The 18,302-nt window shown below is 44.9% G+C and overlaps 1 protein-coding gene across 2 annotated transcripts; it reads right to left on the reverse strand.

Annotated features, from left to right (window-relative positions):
* Positions 1 to 1,768: 1,768 nt before the first annotated feature.
* LOC102962462 (carbonyl reductase [NADPH] 1-like) lies at positions 1,769 to 17,623 on the reverse strand. Of its 2 annotated transcripts, XM_042957203.1 has the most exons (5): positions 17,255 to 17,623; positions 16,585 to 16,692; positions 6,868 to 7,158; positions 6,210 to 6,317; positions 1,769 to 2,251 (listed from the first exon to the last, which is right to left on the reverse strand). In XM_042957203.1, exons 1-5 carry the CDS (start codon positions 17,541 to 17,543, stop codon positions 1,770 to 1,772), a joined length of 1,278 nt encoding a protein of 425 aa, XP_042813137.1. In that variant the 5' UTR covers positions 17,544 to 17,623; the 3' UTR covers position 1,769. The 2 variants fall into 2 exon arrangements, with proteins under 2 accessions (XP_042813137.1, XP_015396694.1); XM_015541208.2 differs by lacking the exons at positions 1,769 to 2,251; positions 6,210 to 6,317; positions 6,868 to 7,158 and adding an exon at positions 9,836 to 10,317.
* Positions 17,624 to 18,302: the final 679 nt, after the last annotated feature.

An 18,302-nucleotide genomic window follows, 5' to 3' on the forward strand; every position in this document is an offset into this window, starting at 1 on the left:
AAGGTATCAAGGAAAAGAGATCTCTGTGATACTGGGATACATTTCCAAACCAGCAGTTGACATGCTATTGTTTTGTCCTAGACATTGATGTTTCTCATGGGTCAGTTTAGAATAGCCAGATAACAGAGAGAAAATTAATAGCCCCTTTGAAGGGAAAGACTTTTAGGTTGTTTAAAGTTTATTTATTCTGAAAGAGAGAAAAAGAAAGCAGGGGAGGGGGACAGAGAGAGAGAGAGAGAGAGAGAGAGAGAGAGATCTGAAGTGGGCTCTGTGCTGATGGCAGAATCCCATGTGGGGCTCATGAACCTTGAGATAATGACCTGAGCCAAAGTTAGACACTCAACTGACTGAGTCACTCAAGAGCCCCTGAAGGGAAAGACATAAAGTATGGACCCAACACTTGCTTGCAGGGCCCATCAGTTCTCATTTCTGTCAGCCTGAAACCCCTGGTGAAGACTGGAAAATAATCACAAGAGGAGGGAGTCTGTACCACATGGATGCTTCTGGGAGGGGTGGGAGGTGGTGGGAGGCCCCCCGGGAGCCAGGCTGGGTGTGGGGCAGTAAGAAGCTCCCCTCTGGGCCCTGGAGGTGTCAGGCCCCAGTCCGGGGACGCCTACGGAGGGCACTTTGCACCGCTCTTGTTTGCAGCCTGCTCACCTGTATTAGTGCCTTTCCTCTTCTCGGCAATCCTATGAGTTCCCCTGAATTGTACACTTGAGGAGATTGACAGACAGCAACAGGCAGGGTTTTGCTCAAGGTCGTCGCGTAAGGCAGCAGAGCCAAGACCTTTTTATTTCCAGATGTTTGTCTTGAAAGCTCTCAGAGAGAAAAGTGGGAAGAATAGGATTGTGGACACCCATGTATCCACCAAACTAGCCCCAACAATGATGAGTATTTCACTTTCCTTATATGTTCATCTTCTGTGGAGGCTTTGCTGAACTGTGTTAATGTTACACACTTGGTGACCATTTATCCCTACATGAATAGCACATTAGCCTTGAGGAGATTTGACGGTAATTCTTTCATACGCATTGATACCAATCCATATTCCCTTTTCCCCCTTGTCTCACATTGTCTTATGGATGCATCTTAAGTGCCCATTCCCATTTCACACCTTGCAGTTGACTTTTCCCCATTGAGTGTGATATTTAAAGAGACCACAGAGGATGTCTGTCCATGGTGGCATGCCCATGTCATAGAGGCTGTCATAGATGCTGATAAAGTATGCTGGCAAGGGAAATTCCACCCCATTCATGGGTTTTTATATTGTCTGTGGTGACTTTCAGGCTACAGCAGCAGATTTGAGTATATCCAACAGAGACCATTGGCCTGCAAAGGCAAATATATTCAGCATATGGCTCTTTCACTAATGTCTACCAACCTCTGAGTTAAACTGTCCCTTCTCTTGACCTAGTAGGGCCTATTAGATTTTGGGACTGGTTGGCAAGAAACAATGCGTACACGTGGACATTTACTTAGAACTGTTTATTCATCTATGATGTTGATTCATGATAGTCATTAATTCCACTCTTTCTACTCATATATCACAGAAGAAATCACAAAAGATTTCACAGAATTAGTAGCCAATTCAGTGTGAGTACTTGATATGGATAGTGATTCTTTTCTTTTTTCTTTTCTTTTCTTTTCTTTTCTTTTCTTTTCTTTTCTTTTCTTTTCTTCCTTTTTCTTTTCTCTTCTTTTCTTCCTTTCTTTTTTTTTTATAAGGACATTGGTGACAGTGTAATCTGTTTGGTCAAATCATGGCAGTATCATAATGGGACCCATGGAGGGAACTGAGGGCGGAGTCCCCATTGTTCAACTTTCTTCTCCATAACAAACTCCCCGTGAGGCCCCTTAGCATCCAAGGGCAAAAGGGCCAAGTAGACAGGAGTCTCTGCTCCTTCTTCTATGGTTTTGATGCCTTTTGGCCCACCCATGTCTGTTCTCACCCACCCAGGGCAGCAGGCATTCAGGAGGATCTTGTCCCCTCTCCTCTGCTCACTCAGTTTCCTGGCATAGATTCTGGACAGGACTGTGAGACCCATCTCTGACACTCCATATGTGACTACTTTCATATCAGGCCAGCCCTCGTTCTGGTGCACTCCGTTCTTTACATCGTCCACAAACTTGTTCATGAACCCCACCAGCTCCTCCTCTGTGATGGTCTCACTTCTGAACTTCTGCTGTAGTCCTGGGCTGCAGTATTCAAGAGCTACAAAGCTCATTATACTAGACACATTGACCACTCTGCCTAAAATACAACACAAATAAATCACATAGAATGGCATCCATGAGAATGATGAATACCAAATTTGCTAAAATCTGTCCATTTGGGAGACAATTACCAGTTTTCTATGAGTGTTAATGAAGACTCTATAAGCGAAGAACATGAAAATTGTTATACCCTTAATATCTCATATAATGTCAAAAAAAGAATCTAATGGGGGGGCAGTGCCCAGATGTTCCCTAAAAAAAAGAAAATGGCTTATCCAGTAACATGTTAAGTGGACTGTAAGGAGGCACTCACGCATTCATGAATAGAGATTCACTTTTCCTTCACAGGTCCCCTTTGAAGCCCCCTAAAAATCTTATGGTCACTTAGATGATGTTGTATGAACAGATGTTTATTGACCAACAAAGAGCTGATCAGTTTATTGAAGGCCTTTCGAAGGTGAAAGACAGCACTGCATTGATAGGCTGTCACTCTGATGAGCCAGGAAAAGCAAATCACCTCACTGGGCGGACTTGCAAGCTATTTTCTCTATGTTTGTGATTTCATCAACTTGGGAGCAATGACAGAATGCCAGGCAATGTGGTCGTGGAAGGGAGTGGAAAACTGACATGTTAAAGAGATGCCATAAAAAGAAATGAAGTACATGCTACAACATGAATGACAACTGACGACATTGTCCAGCGTTAAAGAGGCCAGTTACACAACACCACTCGTTATGCGATTCTGTGTATGGGATGTCCAGAACAACGAAGTCTAGAGACAGGGAGTAGATTGGTGGTTGCTTAGGGCAGGGGGAAAGGGGTAACAGAGGGCCGATAGCTAAGGGCAAAGGGTCTCCTTAGGGTGATTTCAGTGTGTTAATCTTGAAGTTGTGATGGTTCTACAACTCTGTCAATACTAAAATCCAGTGAATTGCATACCTGAAATGGGTGAAGTGTATGGCAGGTGAACTTTATCTCAATAAAGCTATTAAAGGTGCAAAGCAATGACACATTTCTCACTCACTGTTTTTTAAAAATATATCAGTAGTCATAAAAATGACATTATATTGACATATATAGTTTACTATTTTTACATTTAAATATTGATTATATTTTTATATTTCAGTGAGTACTTTTAAATTATAAAAAAAGTCAAAAGGTACAAGAAAATTAGGAAACTCTCCCTTTTTCATGTAAATATCCAGGAAAGACAGTCATGGTCACTTAACTCTGACCTCCATCCCACTAAGGAATGGCAGTGCCATACAAGTTCAGTGGGAGAGATCATGCATGACCCTGTGGCTCTCATTGGTGGTGTTTAGAAACAATGAAAATGAATTATATAAACTATCTTATTAATGTAACAGTTTTCTAAGCTGAACACCTTTTAGAAAGGGGTCTGTTATTCCGGTCCTTCCTTTCATCTACAGCGTATTTGGTGTAGGATTAACAGAACATGTTTGTCAAATGTTTCAGAAGCACCTCTCAGGTTTTATTACTTACCACTAAACATATTTATTTTATTTTCAAAAATATTATATGCCTGGGTAATAATATAATAAACTATGTTTCATGATTCAAAATTGCAACAGAGAGAAAGAAATCTTTGAAAAAGAACAAGACTGGGGCAGAGGAACCCACACTGGGGTAACTGGTATACCAGAAAGGCCAATGCATTTACTCATAGGGGCTAGGAACTATTTCTTACATACCTTTAGTATAGTCAGTAGATGGAGAAATTCTTCTAACTTTCTACAGGCTGTTTGTAATAAAGATACCCTGTTTCTCTTCTATATTGTCTGTCTTGGGAAGTCTAGAATCACCTGTGAGAATGCTTGCCTGTGTATTTGAGGGAAGCCTGGCAGGGAGTAAAAGGTTTTGTAGGTAAATTCCTTGTAGTAGATGCTGCAACCATTCCCTCAACCCAGGCCTGTCCCCTGCACTGACCACATCTGCAAGTGGGCAGGGTGGTTGTCAGGGGGCTTCCCCTTAGAAGTGGGACCCTTTAGACCCTTCCGGTCTGACAGCTCAGGACAGGACACACACAGGATTGGGAAGTACTTTTAGAGCTTCCACAGCAGAGTCCCTGATCCAAACATTTTTGTCATCATAGTGGACTCATGGTTTTCAAGTGTTATTTTGAGGACTCTGAACTGGAAGGCACACAGACTGTGTGCCAAGGAGTGTATGGGCCCTCCTGACATCCTTATGTTAAGGGTGTGTGAGTTCACAGGAGTGTGTGAGATTTGTGTGAATGCGAGTGTGTGTGAAAGAGACTGTATGTGAATGTGACTGTGAGTGTGTGACACTGTGTGTGAGATCGTGTGTAAAAGGATTGCCCTGTCATAGTCACTGTGAAAAGCACGTCATCTAGGTCAGAAAGGACTCTTGCGCACTGCTGGGGCCAGGTTGAATGTTGGGCTTACAGTTTATCCAGACCATTACTCTGTATGTGACCAGGGATCTATTGTTAGGAAATCTCTCACTATCTCCTACTCTCCAAACCTCACTGTCCTCAAGCAGAGCCACAGTGATCTACACAACACAGGGTATTTTAGACATCATCACTCATCTGGGGTCACAAACTTCAAGGGCAGTATTTGACTCTCAAGGAAATTCAGTTTGTAGGTCCAAGCTGGTTTTTGTGACCTTTGATGATTTCACATTCATCACATTCCCTGAAAGATTCATGTTTTCTGATATTAAGATTACCATTTCTTCAGTCTCTTGAGTGATAAGAGGTTTTCAGAAAACACTTCAAAGTTTTAAAATATGCCTCCTGTGGTTTTCCCTGAGGTACCTGGGAGTCCTGTGATAAGGAAGACATTGACCCAATCAGGAAGAGTCCTTTTATTTTCTGTTTCCCTTGTCTTACTGGGTAAGGCTTCATTTGAAGAAGAGAGATGTAGGGAAAATGATTTGAGGACCTTGAGTAGTGGGAAGAACCACTAGTTTGGATGTCGCATGACCTCGGTCTTCAGCCAGCTGTGCTTGTGACCTTGAAATCCATTATTCCTCCAGGTTCTTAATGGGGACTATATATAAAATGCCTAGCACATCACACCTAGAAATGTCCAGCCACCTATCCTTTCTAGAATCAATATGTCAGAGTGAGTGTGAGTGAGATACATTTGCTATTGTCACTTTCTCTCCAAATTTCTCTAGTGGTTTTTCAGTCTACAGGATATTTCAAAGCAGTATCTTCTCATGTGAAGGTTGAGAGCAACTTTTCTAAGTTTCCTGGGTAAGTGTAGCCTTAACAAGACTGTATTTCCATCTTTACTTGAACCTTATATCTAATGAACAAGAGTGCTCAGATTTCCAATGTTTGCTCAATTCTTCAGAGATGTTTATATCTTAATATCTTTTTGTGTGTTTATGTGTTATTTATTTTTTATAAAGACAGAGAGTGTGAGCAGGGGAGGGTCAGAGAGAGAGGGAGAATCTCAAGCAGGCTCTGTGCTGTCAGCAACAGGCCGATGTGGGGCTTGAATTCACGAAACTGTGAGATCATGACATGAGGCGAAATCAAGAGTCAGACGCTTAACTGACTGAGCCATTGAGGCACCACAGCTTATACCTTCATATCTTTTTTGAGATAAGTGCCTGGTATAATTTAGAGAGAAAAAAGAACAACAGCTCATCCCTTTAAGGAGAGTATCCTTTAAATTCAGCAATAGGAATTTGGGGGAATGGGAGGGAAAAGATATGGAATGTGGGAAGGGGATTACATGGCCTTGATACTGATTGCCTGGTTAAGATTGGTGGTGAGCACCTGGGTGTTGTAGATTCTTATTTTGTTTTTGTGGCTACATTATTTCAGTAAACCTCTTTTTGAAGAAAGGATTAAAAAATGATAATATCTACTATCCCTCAATGTCCTTAAGGCCATAATTCTGTCTTTTGGTTTGTCTTTCCATGTCAAGAAACGGAGCAAACATTGGCCTTTTGAATGGATTCTGAGCCCATAGAGATCTGGTTAACAATTAACCTACCTTGGGGTCTCATTAGAGGCAGCAGTTCTGTGCACACGTCTCGGGTACCAAAGAAGTTTGTTTTCATCGTCACTTCTGCTTGAATATGTAAGGGGGTGGGGTCACCAACTTGTAGGGGAGAAGGAGAATAGGTTAATAAGTAGTAGCCATTGAGAAAATTTGATGCAGTGACAATAGCATTTGTGTGTAATCGGGTGAATTCTCAATAGTGTGTAGGATAGTGAACAGTTTATCCCAACATTTATTATCTGACTGGTTGATGCTGGGTGGCTTTGTAGGTTGACACCACTCACTGCAAGACGCTAAGGTAAGGTGCAATGGTATCTCTTCATGTGGCCCTGTGGGGTTTTGTATATTTAGTAATAATTTAAAAATTCATGGAGATGCTCAAGTCCCATGAGAGTAGCTTGCAACAACCTGGGGGAGGTCCCTGAGAGTCTGATCCATGACAATGCCAAAGTTCTCTGGCTGGAAAGGCTTGCAACTTCTGGAGGGTTCTGCTCTCCCTGTGCCTCCTGACTATCTTCTTCCCTAGGGAGGTCGTTCCTGATCCCCTCTGAGCTACGGCCCCAGAGCAGCGGTTCACACACCGGCCCCAACCCACCCTGGGTGGTCCCCTAAGGGAAGTCTCCTGACCTAAGAGTTCCCACGTCCTTACTGTCAAAGAAGACGGCTGCATTGTTGACCAGCACGTCCAGGCCCCCGTACTCCTTGCGCAGGAAGTCGCGCAGGGCGCGGATGCTCTGCAGGTCGTCTATGTCCAGCAGGTGGAAGCGGGGGCTCAGTCCTTCGGCCTGGAGCCGCTGCACTGCCGCCCGTCCCCGCGCCTCGTCCCGTGCCGTGAGCACCACGTCCCCGGAGAACTGCCGGCACAGGTCACGCACGGTGGCCAAGCCGATGCCCTTGTTGGCCCCGGTCACCAGCGCCACGCGGGTGTCCGAACACATAGCTGTGTGGAACGCGAGTGAGGCTCTGTGTGTGTAGCGGATGGAGCTGTGGGCCAAACCGAGGGCAAGGCCTGGCCACAGTCAGAGATGCCAGCAAAACTGTTTCTGGGATCCAGTGCTGTGAGTCCTAGAGCCCGAGGCCCCGCCTTCGTTCTTCTATGAAAGGAGGGGACAATATTCCAGAAGGTTTCCTAATGACACTATAACAAATCTGTACCTCCTGGGGCTGCACCCTGAGGCCAACCGGGACTGTGTCCTCTTAGGATCTGTCCTCTGGGCCCAGCATTAGTTCTGGTTGGACTGCTTTGCTATCCAAAGAAAGGTGTTGGTCATAGGTTAGTAGGGGCTAGAGATGCATGGTAAGTGAACTAATATTATTTTGGAGAAACCTCAACAGAAAAAAAGGAGTACGGATATTGTCTCAGGAACATGTCCTTCTTCTGTAGAATGGGAATGGATGCTTTCTTCCAAGATGCAGTGAAATTACTTTTTTTTTTAATTTGTAATGTTTACTTATTATTGACAGAGAGAGAGAGACAGAGCATGAGTGGGGGAGGGGCAGAGAGAGACAGGGAGACGCAGAATCCAAAACAGCTTCCAGGCTCTGAGCTGTCAGCACAGAGCCGGATACGGGGCTCAAACTCACAGACCGTGAGATCATGACCTGAGCCAAAGTCGGATGCTCAACAGACTGAGCCACCCAGGCACCCCTCAGTGAAATTACTTTTACAGGGGAACTGTCGGAGGACACAGACTTCTTTGCTCTTTTAGGAGAATCTCAAGAGGGAGAAACAGAGAATTAGGTCCTGTGCTGAGACTGGGGTGTGAGCAGGGCTTCTCCTTCTGTGTAATTCCCAATGGGCCCCAAGTGGGAGGGAATGTTTATGAACACTTACTGTGGCCAAGGAGTTGCTTGGAATGTTTGATCTAATGGTTACATAATCTCCTGTTCGCCTATACTGCCTATTTCTTATGTTTGTCCAAGGTCACAGTTGCTACGTGTTATATACAAATAGGTGTTATTTTTAAAGCATCAGGGAAAAAAGATCTCTGTGATACTGGGGTACATTTCCAACCCAGCAGTTGACATGCTACTGTTTTGTCCTAGAATTTGTTATTCATCGTGGGTCTGTTTAGAAAAGCCAAATAACAGAGAGAAAATTCATAGCCCTTCTGAAGGGAAAGACTTTTTTTTTTTAATTTTTGTTTATTTTTGAGACAGAGAGCATGAACGGGGGAGGGTCAGAGAGAGAGGGAGACACAGAATTCAAAGCAGGCTCCAGGCTCTGAGCTGTCAGCACAGAGCCCGACGCGGGGCTCGAACTCACGGACCGTGAGATCGTGACCTGAGCTGAAGTCGGACACTTAACCGACTGAGCCACCCAGGCGCCCCTGAAGGGAAAGACTTTTAAAGTATGGACCCTAGTCCACACTTGCTTGCGGGGCCCATCAGTTCTCATTTCTGTCAGCCTGAAACCCCTGGTGAAGACTGGAAAATAATCACAAGAGGAGGGAGTCTGTACCACATGGATGCTTCTGGGAGGGGTGGGAGGTGGTGGGAGGCCCCCCGGGAGCCAGGCTGGGTGTGGGGCAGTAAGAAGCTCCCCTCAGGGCCCTGAGGTGTCAGGCCCCAGTCCGGGGACGCCTACGGAGGGCACTTTGCACCGCCCTTGTTTGCAGCCTGCTCACCTGTATTAGTGCCTTTCCTCTTCTCGGCAATCCTATGAGTTCCCCTGAATTGTACACTTGAGGAGATTGACAGACAGCAACAGGCAGGGTTTTGCTCAAGGTCGTCGCGTAAGGCAGCAGAGCCAAGACCTTTTTATTTCCAGATGTTTGTCTTGAAAGCTCTCAGAGAGAAAAGTGGGAAGAATAGGACTGCGGACACCCATGTGTCCACCAAACTAGCCCCAACAATGATGAGTATTTCACTTTCCTTATATGTTCATCTTCTGTGGAGGCTTTGCTGAACTGTGTTAATGTTACACACTTGGTGGCCATTTATCCCTACATGAATAGCACATTAGCCTTGAGATTTGACAGTAATTCTTTCATATGCACTGATACCAACCCATATTCCCTTTTCCCCCTTGTCTCAGGTTGTCTCATGGATAAGCCTCTAGTGCCCACTCCCATTTCACACCTTGCAGCTCCTTTTCCTCCAATGACTTTGATATTTAACGAGACCACAGTGAATGTCTATCTGTGGTGGGGTTGCCCATGTCATAGTAGAGGCTGATAAAGTATGCTGGCTAGGGAAATCCCACCCCCTTATGGGTCTATATATCATCTATGGTGACTTTCAAGCTAAACAGCAGATTTGAGTAGGTCCAACAGAGGCCATTCACCTGCAAAGGCAAAATATTCACCATCTGGCACATTCACTAATGTTTATGAACCCCTGTGTTAAATTGTCCCTTCTCTTGACCTAACTTAGGTTCTGTTAATTTTTTGGGCTGGTTGGCAAGGGGTAATCTGCACATGTGGACATCTACTTAGAATTGTTTATTCATCTATGATGTTCATTCATTATGGTCATTAATTCCACTTTTTGTTCTCATATATTATGGAAGAAATCACAGAAGACTTCACAGAATTAGTAACCAATTCAATGTGAGTACTTGACATGGATAAGGACATTGTAGACAGTGTAATCTGTTTGGTCAAATCATGACTGTATCATAACGGGACCCATGAAGGGAACTGAGAGGGGGGTCCCCATTGTTTAACTTTCTTCTCCATAACAAACTCCCCGTGAGGCTCCTTGGCATCCGGGGGCAAAAGGGCCAAGTAGACGGGAGTCTCTGCTCCTTCTTCTGGGCTTTTAATGGCTGTAGGTCCACCCATGGCTGTTCTCACCCACCCAGGGCAGCAGGCATTCAGGAGGATCCTGTCTCCCCTCCTCTGCTCACTCAGTTTCCTGGCATAGATTCTGGACAGGACGGTGACACCCATCTTTGACACTCCATATGTAGGTATTTGGATATCAGGCCAGCCCTCGTTTTGGTGCACTCTGTTCTTTACGTCTTCCACAAACTTGTTCATGAGCCCCACCAGCTCCTCCTCTGTGATGGTTTCACTTCTGAACTTCTGCTGCAGTCCTGGGCTACAGTATTCAAGAGCTACAAAGCTCATTATACTAGACACATTGACCACTCTGCCTAAAATACAACACAAATAGTCACATAGAATTGCATGCACGAGAATGATGAGTACCAAAAATTCCTGCATTTGTCCATTTGGGAGACAATTACCAGTTTCCTAGGAGTGTTAATGTAGTCTTCTTATATAGGTGATGGACACGATACAGTCTTGAACCTTGTAACACTCATAATGTCTCAGATGATATCAGAGAAATGATCTAATGGGGAGTGCAGTGCCCAGGTGTCCCATTAAGAGGAGAGAGTGATTTATATAGAAACATGCTATCTGAAGGTAAGGAGGCACTCACTGCAATCATGAGTAGAGAACCACTTTTCTTCACAGGTCACCTTCGAGATCATCTTAACATCTTACGGTCCCATGGCCAGTGCTCTATGAACAAGTGTCTATCAACCAACAAACAACTGATCAGTTTAATGATGACCTTTTGAAGGAGAAAAACTGCATGGTGTGGGCTGTTGCTCTGCTGTAACCAGGCAAAAACAAATCACCTCACGGGCTAATGTGCATGGCTATTTCCTCTATGTTGGGATTTCATCAACTCGGGAGCAGTGAGAAAATACCAGGCAATATGGTCACGGGAAGGGGCGATGGAAAAGTCACATGTTAAAGAGATGCCATAAAAAGAAATGCTACTACATGGATGAATCTTGATAACATTACCCAAAAGAAAGTGGTCAGTCACAAAAGACTACTCATTATATGATTCTTTATATATGGGATGTCCAGAAAAGTAAATGTTCAGACAGAAAATAGATTGGAGGTTGCTAGGACAGTGGGAATGTGAGACCAGAGGGCTGGTGCTAAGGGCACAGGTTCTCCTTGGGGTGATGACAGTGTGCTAATCTTGAAGTCGTGATTGCTCCACACCTCTGTCCATTTACTAAACTCCACTGAATTGCATACCTGAAATGGGTGAAGTGTAGGATGTGTGAATTGTATCTCTGTAAATCTGTTAACAGTGTTAATCTCACAGTTCTCACTAATTCTTTTTCAAAAATATAGTCAGTATTCATAAAAGTGAACTTATATTGACATGTATAAATAGTTTACTATTTTTCTATTTACATGAGTATCTTTAGCTTAATAGAAAGGTTATGAGAATTTATGAACAATAAGAGCTTCACTAAAATTAGCAAACTGTCCCTGTTTTATGAAAATATTCAGGAAGAACAGTCATAGTCAGTTAACTCTGAGCTCCATCCCACTAAGGAATGGCAGTGCCATACAAGTTTCTTGAAAAAGAGAATGCATGACACTATAGCCCTCCTCTCTGCCCATCGCCCACTTTCCCCTCTCCCTCACCCCCCCATCTACCCTTAGTTCTCAGTCCTTAAGAGTCTCTTATGGTTTGCCTCCCTCCCTCTCTGTTACTTTTTTTTCCCCTTCTGCTCCCCCATGGTCTTCTGTTAAGTTTCTCAAGATCCACATATGAGTGAAAATATATGGTATCTGTCTTTCTCTGCCTGGCTTATTTCACTTAGCATAATACCCTCTAGTTCCACCCATATTGCTACAAATGGCTAGATTTCATTCTTTCTCATTGCCAAGTAGTATTCCATTATATATATAAACCACATCTTCTTTATCCATTGACCCAGCAATAGCACTGCTAGGAATTTACCCGAGGGATACAGGAGTGCTGATGCCTAGGGGCACATGTACCCCAATGTTTGTAGCAGCACTTTCAGCAATAGCCAAATTATGGAAAGAGCATAAACACCTTTTAGAAAGGGGTCAGTTATTCCAGTCCTTCCTTTCATCTACGACATGTTAAGTGTCACTTTAACAGAACTTATGTGTTAAATGGTTTAGTAAGCACTTCTCATGTTTGATTACTTAACTAATTAGATTTATTTTCTTTTAAAAATATCATCTGCCTGTCTCAAAATAAAAATAATACACATTAATGTTTCAAAATCGCAAAACACAGAAGTTTATGAAATAAGACGGGGCCAAGGAACCCACCCTGGGTAACTGGTATACCAGAAAGACAGCAACATTTACTCATAGGGGCTTGGAGCCATTTTCTTATGTACCTTTACTATAGACACTAGATGGAGAAACTCTACTAACTTTCTGCAGGCTGTGTATAATGTATAATGAAGTGATGCCCTCTTGTCTATTCTCTATTGTCTATTTCAGGAAGTCTAGAATCACCTGTGAAAATGCTTACCTGTGTATTTCAGGGAGTCTGACAGGGAGTAAAAGGTTTTGTAGGTAAATTCCTTATAGTAGATGCTGCAACCATTCCCTCAACCCAGGCCTGTCCCCTGCACTGACCACATCTGCAAGTGGCAGGCTGGCTGTCAGCGGGCTTCACCTGAGAGCTGGGTGAGTTGGTAGACCCTTCTGGTGTGACAGCTCAGGACAGGAAACACAAGTGCAGGAATAGGAAGTACTTATGGAGTTTATACAGCCAAGTGTCTGATCCAAACATTTGGTCTCCAGAGTAGACTCATGGCTTTCATGTATCGTTTTGAGGACTCTGAGCTGGAATGCACGCAGCCCGTGCGCTACGAAGTTTAAGGGTGGGGCGCCTGGATGGCTTCAGTTAAGCAACTGCTTCTTGATTTCAACTCAGGTCATGATCTCACGGTTCGTGGGTTGGAGCCCCGCGTTGGGCTCTGTGCTGACAGTTTGGAGCCTGCTTGGGATGCTCGTTCTCGCTCTCTGCCCCTCCCTCACTCGTGCCCTCTCTGTCAAATATAAGTAAGTAAACTTAAAAGAAAAGAAGTTTATGGACCATCCATAAGACCTTGTGATAAGGGTGTGTGAGTGCATTTGAGTGTGTCGTATGTCTGCATGTGAGTGTGTGCGAAAGAGACTGGATGTGTGACTGTAAGTGTGTGACCTGTATGAGGTAGCGTGTAAAGGAATTGCCCCGTCACAATCAGCGTGAAAGCATGTCACCCAGATACGAAAGGACTCTTGTTCTGGTGGGGCTGGCGTGTGTCTCAGGCTTATAGTCTATCCAGGCCATTACTCTGTATGTGGCCAGGGATCTATTTAGGAACATCTCTCCCTCTCCAAACTTCAGTGTCCTAAAGCACAGCCACAGTGATCTCCACAACACAAGCTATTTTAGACATCATCTCATCTGGGGTCACAAACTTCAAGGGCAGCATTTGACTCTCAAGGCTATTCAGAATCTGTAAGTCCAAGCTGGTCTCATGACCTTTGATGATTTAACATTTGTCACATTCCCTGAAGGATCCATGTTTTCTAATATCAAGAGGACCAGTTCTTTAGTGTCTTGACTGATAAGGGTTTTTCAGAAAACACTTCAAGTTTTGAAATGTGCCTCCTGTGGTTTTCCCTGAGGTACCTGGGGGTCTTGCGATAAGGAAGGCATTGGCCCAATAGAGCAGAGTCCTTTTATTTTCTGTTTCCCTTGCCTTACTGGGTAAGGCTTCATCTGAAGAAGAGAGATGTAGGGAAAATGATTTGAAGACCTTGAGTAGTGGGAAGAACCACTAGTTTGGATGTCGCATGACCTCGGTCTTCAGCCAGCTGTGCTTGTGACCTTGAAATCCATTATTCCTCCAGGTTCTTAATGGGGACTATATATAAAATGCCTAGCACATCACACCTAGAAATGTCCAGCGACCTATCCTTTCTAGAATCAATGTCAGAGTGAGTGTGAGTGAGACACATTTGCTATTGTCACTTTCTCTCCAAATTTGTCTAGTGGTTTTTAAGACTACAGGATATTGCAAAGCAGTACCTTCTCAAAGGAAGGTTGAGAACAACTTCTGTAAGGTTTCTTTGCTAACAGTAGCCTTAATAAGACCATATTATTGCCTAGTATTTTAAGCTTATATCTGTTGAGCAAGAGTGCTCAGCTTTCCAATGTTTGTTCAATTCCTTAGAGATGATTATACCTTAATATCTTTTTGAAATAAATGTAGAGTATAATTTAAAGAGTGAAAGAATAACAACAGCTTATCCTTTTAAAGAGAATATCTTCCAAATTCAGGAATAGGAATTTTGGTGGAATGAGAGTCAAATGATATGGAATGTGGGAAGGGATTTATATGACTTTGATACTAATTGCATGGTTAAGACTGGTGATAGGCACCTGGTTGTTTTAAGTTCTTATCTTCATTTTCTGCCTAAATGGTTTAACTAAAACTGTTATTGAAAAGAGGATTAAAATATAAGAAGAACTGGAGTCCCTGAGTGGCTCAGTTGGTTAAGCGTCAACTCTTAATTTTGCTCAGGTCATGATCTCTTGGCTCATGAGTTCAAGGCTCCTTTGGGCTCTGCAATGGAAGCATGGGGCTGGCTTCTCTCTCCTACTCTCTCTGCCTCTCCCTACTGGCTCTCCCTCTTCCTCTCTCTCTCTCTCAAAATAAATAAATAAATAAATAAATAAATAAATAAATAATCTGAAAAAAATGTAAGAATGGGGTGCCTGGATGATTCAGTTGGTTAAAAAAATAAGAAGAATCAACATTTACTATCTCTCAATATCCTTAAAGTCACAATTCTGTCTTTTGGTTTGTCCTTACACACCTAAAAACAGAGCACACGTTGGCCTTTTGCATGTGTTCTGACCCGCAGAGACCTGGTGGGTGTCATTGGAGATTGTTCTTTGTATCCTGGTTTCTGAAGTATGGGGGAGGAAGGACAGCATTTCCTTTGGCTGCCCTAGCTAGGACTTCTCCCAGATAGTCTCCCCAAAGAGGGTAATGTTCTGATAACATGAACCACTGTGGCTGCCATCCCCTCAAATAATGGAAGAACTCTCTTGTTTCCAAAGGCAAGGGAACCCTGGTCTTACACTGAGAATATAGCTTGCATTTCCATGTCCCTGAGTCTAGTTTTCCTGAGGCAAGATCAATATTTGATTAGAGCCTGCCTTAGCAAATGCAGAAGAACACTCATTCCTCATTCTGTCCCGAGGCCAAATACACAGCAGACACCCACACTGCTTAGTAAGTGAGAAAACAATCAGCCAGAGTATGATTTTTGCCTTTTAAGGGGAATACGTGTAGGATGTGTGATGCTGGCACACGGGACTCGTCCAACATCAACGTTGTGGTGAGTAAAGGAGTCGGGGGACATTTGAGAGCTGCCCTTTGGGTGCCAATGAAGCCAGTGGTAGAAGAAGTGATGGAAGTTTCCAGGAATGAAGAGGCAATGGAGGCAGAACTGAGAGTAAACTGTACACGCACGTACTCATTCAAGCCAGACATCCTAATCTTTCTAAAAGTATCAGCTTATTTAATTAGTGTACTGAATGGGTGGTGGTTCCCCCATCACATTAACGTGGGGGTAAATATTGCAGTAGTTTACAACCAAGGAATTGTGGCAGTTTGTTTGTGCAAACAATGATCAAGGTGAAGGGAAGTTGATGGGCCTGGACTTTGGCAGGCCTGACGACAAAGATCGCTACGAGTTGTGCTCAGGATTGGACTTTGCTCTTGAAGGACTTTTGCGAGAAAGTGAGCACTCAGGGAGTACGGAGAATAACCAGAAAGGAAAAGACAGAAGAAGCAGCATCTCTTAGGAAGGTTTCAATTGTCCAGAAACGACAGCTGAGTCTCTGTTGGAGGAGAGTTGGGATGCAGATAGCTTGGGGGACAAAATCTATAGGACAACTGTAGGACCTGGTCACTGACAATCAGGAGGTGGGCATGATGACCTCATTTTTCATGGTGGGTGGATGGAGTGGTCCGTGACCAGGATGATAGTGGGAAATCACAGGTGCCATCTGGACACATTTGAGATGTTTAGGTGGGGGGTTGGGTGGGCAGCTGGAGGGGTCGGATCTGAGGAGGGAAGGGAGGGCATCCTGAGGAGAAGGAGACGTAGGAAGAGAATGCTCTAGGGAATGTTCTAGGCAGGTGACAGATTTTAGGGGAGCCTGAGAAGTTTGGATGGTGAAGAGACCACTAGCCTGAATAAAATCACTCAGAGGAAGGCAGAAGGAAGAGAAAGGGTCCAGGAAGGAATCCCCAGGGAAGTGCACCTGTGAGGGGTACAGAGGCAGGAAAGGCCTTTGTGAGGAGAATTTGAAATGAAGATGTGAAGGAGAAGAAAGAGCCAGTTGTGAAAGGCCAGCAGGACAGAAGACACTGCTTGCTGCTGGACACACGTGTACAGAGTCCTGAGGAGAAGGGCACCTGTGTGGTGGGGACACAGCAGTGAAGCAGGTGTGGCTGAGAAGCGAGAGGGAGCAGGGCCCTTAGATAAGGTCAGAGAGGCAGGAGCCAGATCATTCCAGAAATGGCACTGCTTGGGCCCCTGATCACACCTACCTTGGGGTTTCATTAGAGGCAGCAGTTCTGTGCACACGTTTCGAGTACCAAAGAAGTTTGTTTTCATTGTCAATTCTGCTTTAATATGTAAGGGTGTGTGATCATCAACTGGTAAGGAAGAAGGAGAATAGGTCAGTAAGCAGTTGCCTCCTGAGAATATTCCATGAAGTGACGATAGCATTTTTTTTTTCACTTGCAAACGTGAATTCTCAGCCATTTCTGTGTTAGGTAACACTATTGTCCCGGTGTGGATTATCTGGCTGGCTGATGCCGTGTAGCTTTGTAACTTGGCACCACTTGGGGATGCTAAGGGAAGGGTGCACAATGGGTTTTCTGTGTACCTTTGTTTACAATATGTTTTCTATTGCAAAATAGGTTAATATTTACCAAATGACTCAGATCCAATCAGAAAGAAACTTGGAAAAACCTGGGTGAGGTCCCTGAGAATCTGATCCATGCCAGTGTGAAGGTCCTCTGGCTGGAAATGCTTGCAACTGCTGGAGGGTCCTGCTCTCCCTGTGTCTCCAGTCCATCTTCTTCCCTAGGGAGGCCGTTCTAGATCCCCTCGGAGGTCTGGACCCCAGAGCAGCGGTTTAGACACCAGCCCCAAACCCACCCTGGCTGGTCCCCTAAGGGAGGTCTCCTGGCCTAAGAGTTCCCACGTTCTTACTATCGAGGGCAATGCCCGCGTTGTTGACCAGCACGTCCAGGCCCCCGTACTCCTTGCGCAGGAAGTCGCGCAGGGCGCGGATGCTCTGCAGGTCGTCGACGTCCAGCAGGTGGAAGCGGGGGCTCAGTCCCTCGGCCTGGAGCCGCTGCACGGCCGCCCGTCCCCGCGCCTCGTCCCGTGCCGTGAGCACCACGTCCCCGGAGAACTGCCGGCACAGGTCACGCACGGTGGCCAAGCCGATGCCCTTGTTGGCCCCGGTCACCAGCGCCACGCGGGTGTCTGAACACATAGCTGTGGGGAACGCGAGCGAGGCCCTGTGTGTGGAGCCGACGGTGCTGTGGGCCACGCCGAGGGCTAGTGGTGCGGAGACCTGGCCAGAGTCAGAGACGACAGTAGAACTGTGTTCTTGGATCCAGCGCTGTGACTCCTAGAGCCGAAGCCCCACCCCCATCCCTCCATGAAAGGAGGGGCCAGAGTTCCAGTAGTTTAATGAAGCTGTATCAAATCCATACCTACTGGGGCTGTACCCTGAGCCCAACAAGGACTGTGTCCTCTTAGGATGCTACCTCCTAAGCAATGGCCAAGCCAAGCAATGGCTTGAGGTCGACTGATGGGCTCCCCAAACTAAGGTGGTTGGCTTTGGGTTAATAGGGGGCTAGTGATTCATGGTAGGCGAGTTAAAATTATTTTCGGAAAACCTCAAAAGTAAAGAAGGAGTACGTATATTGTCTTGGGACAATATCCCCTGTCCTTCTTGCTTTGCAGAATGAGAAAGGTTGCTTTCTTCCAAGATGCAGTGAAGTTGCTTGCACAGGGGAACTGCCTCTGAGGACACAGTCCCCTTTGGTCTGAGAACACAGTCCCCTTTGCTCTTTTAGGAGAATCTCAAGAGGGAGAAACAGAGAATTAGGTCCTGTGCTGAGACTGGGGTGTGAGCAGGGCTTCTCCTTCTGTGTAATTCCCAATGGGCCCCAAGTGGGAGGGAATGTTTATGAACACTTACTGTGGCCAAGGAGTTGCTTGGAATGTTTGATCTAATGGTTACATA

The sequence above is a fragment of the Panthera tigris genome, chromosome C2, assembly GCF_018350195.1.
Source record: "Panthera tigris isolate Pti1 chromosome C2, P.tigris_Pti1_mat1.1, whole genome shotgun sequence".
Classification (NCBI taxonomy): Eukaryota; Metazoa; Chordata; class Mammalia; order Carnivora; family Felidae; genus Panthera; species Panthera tigris.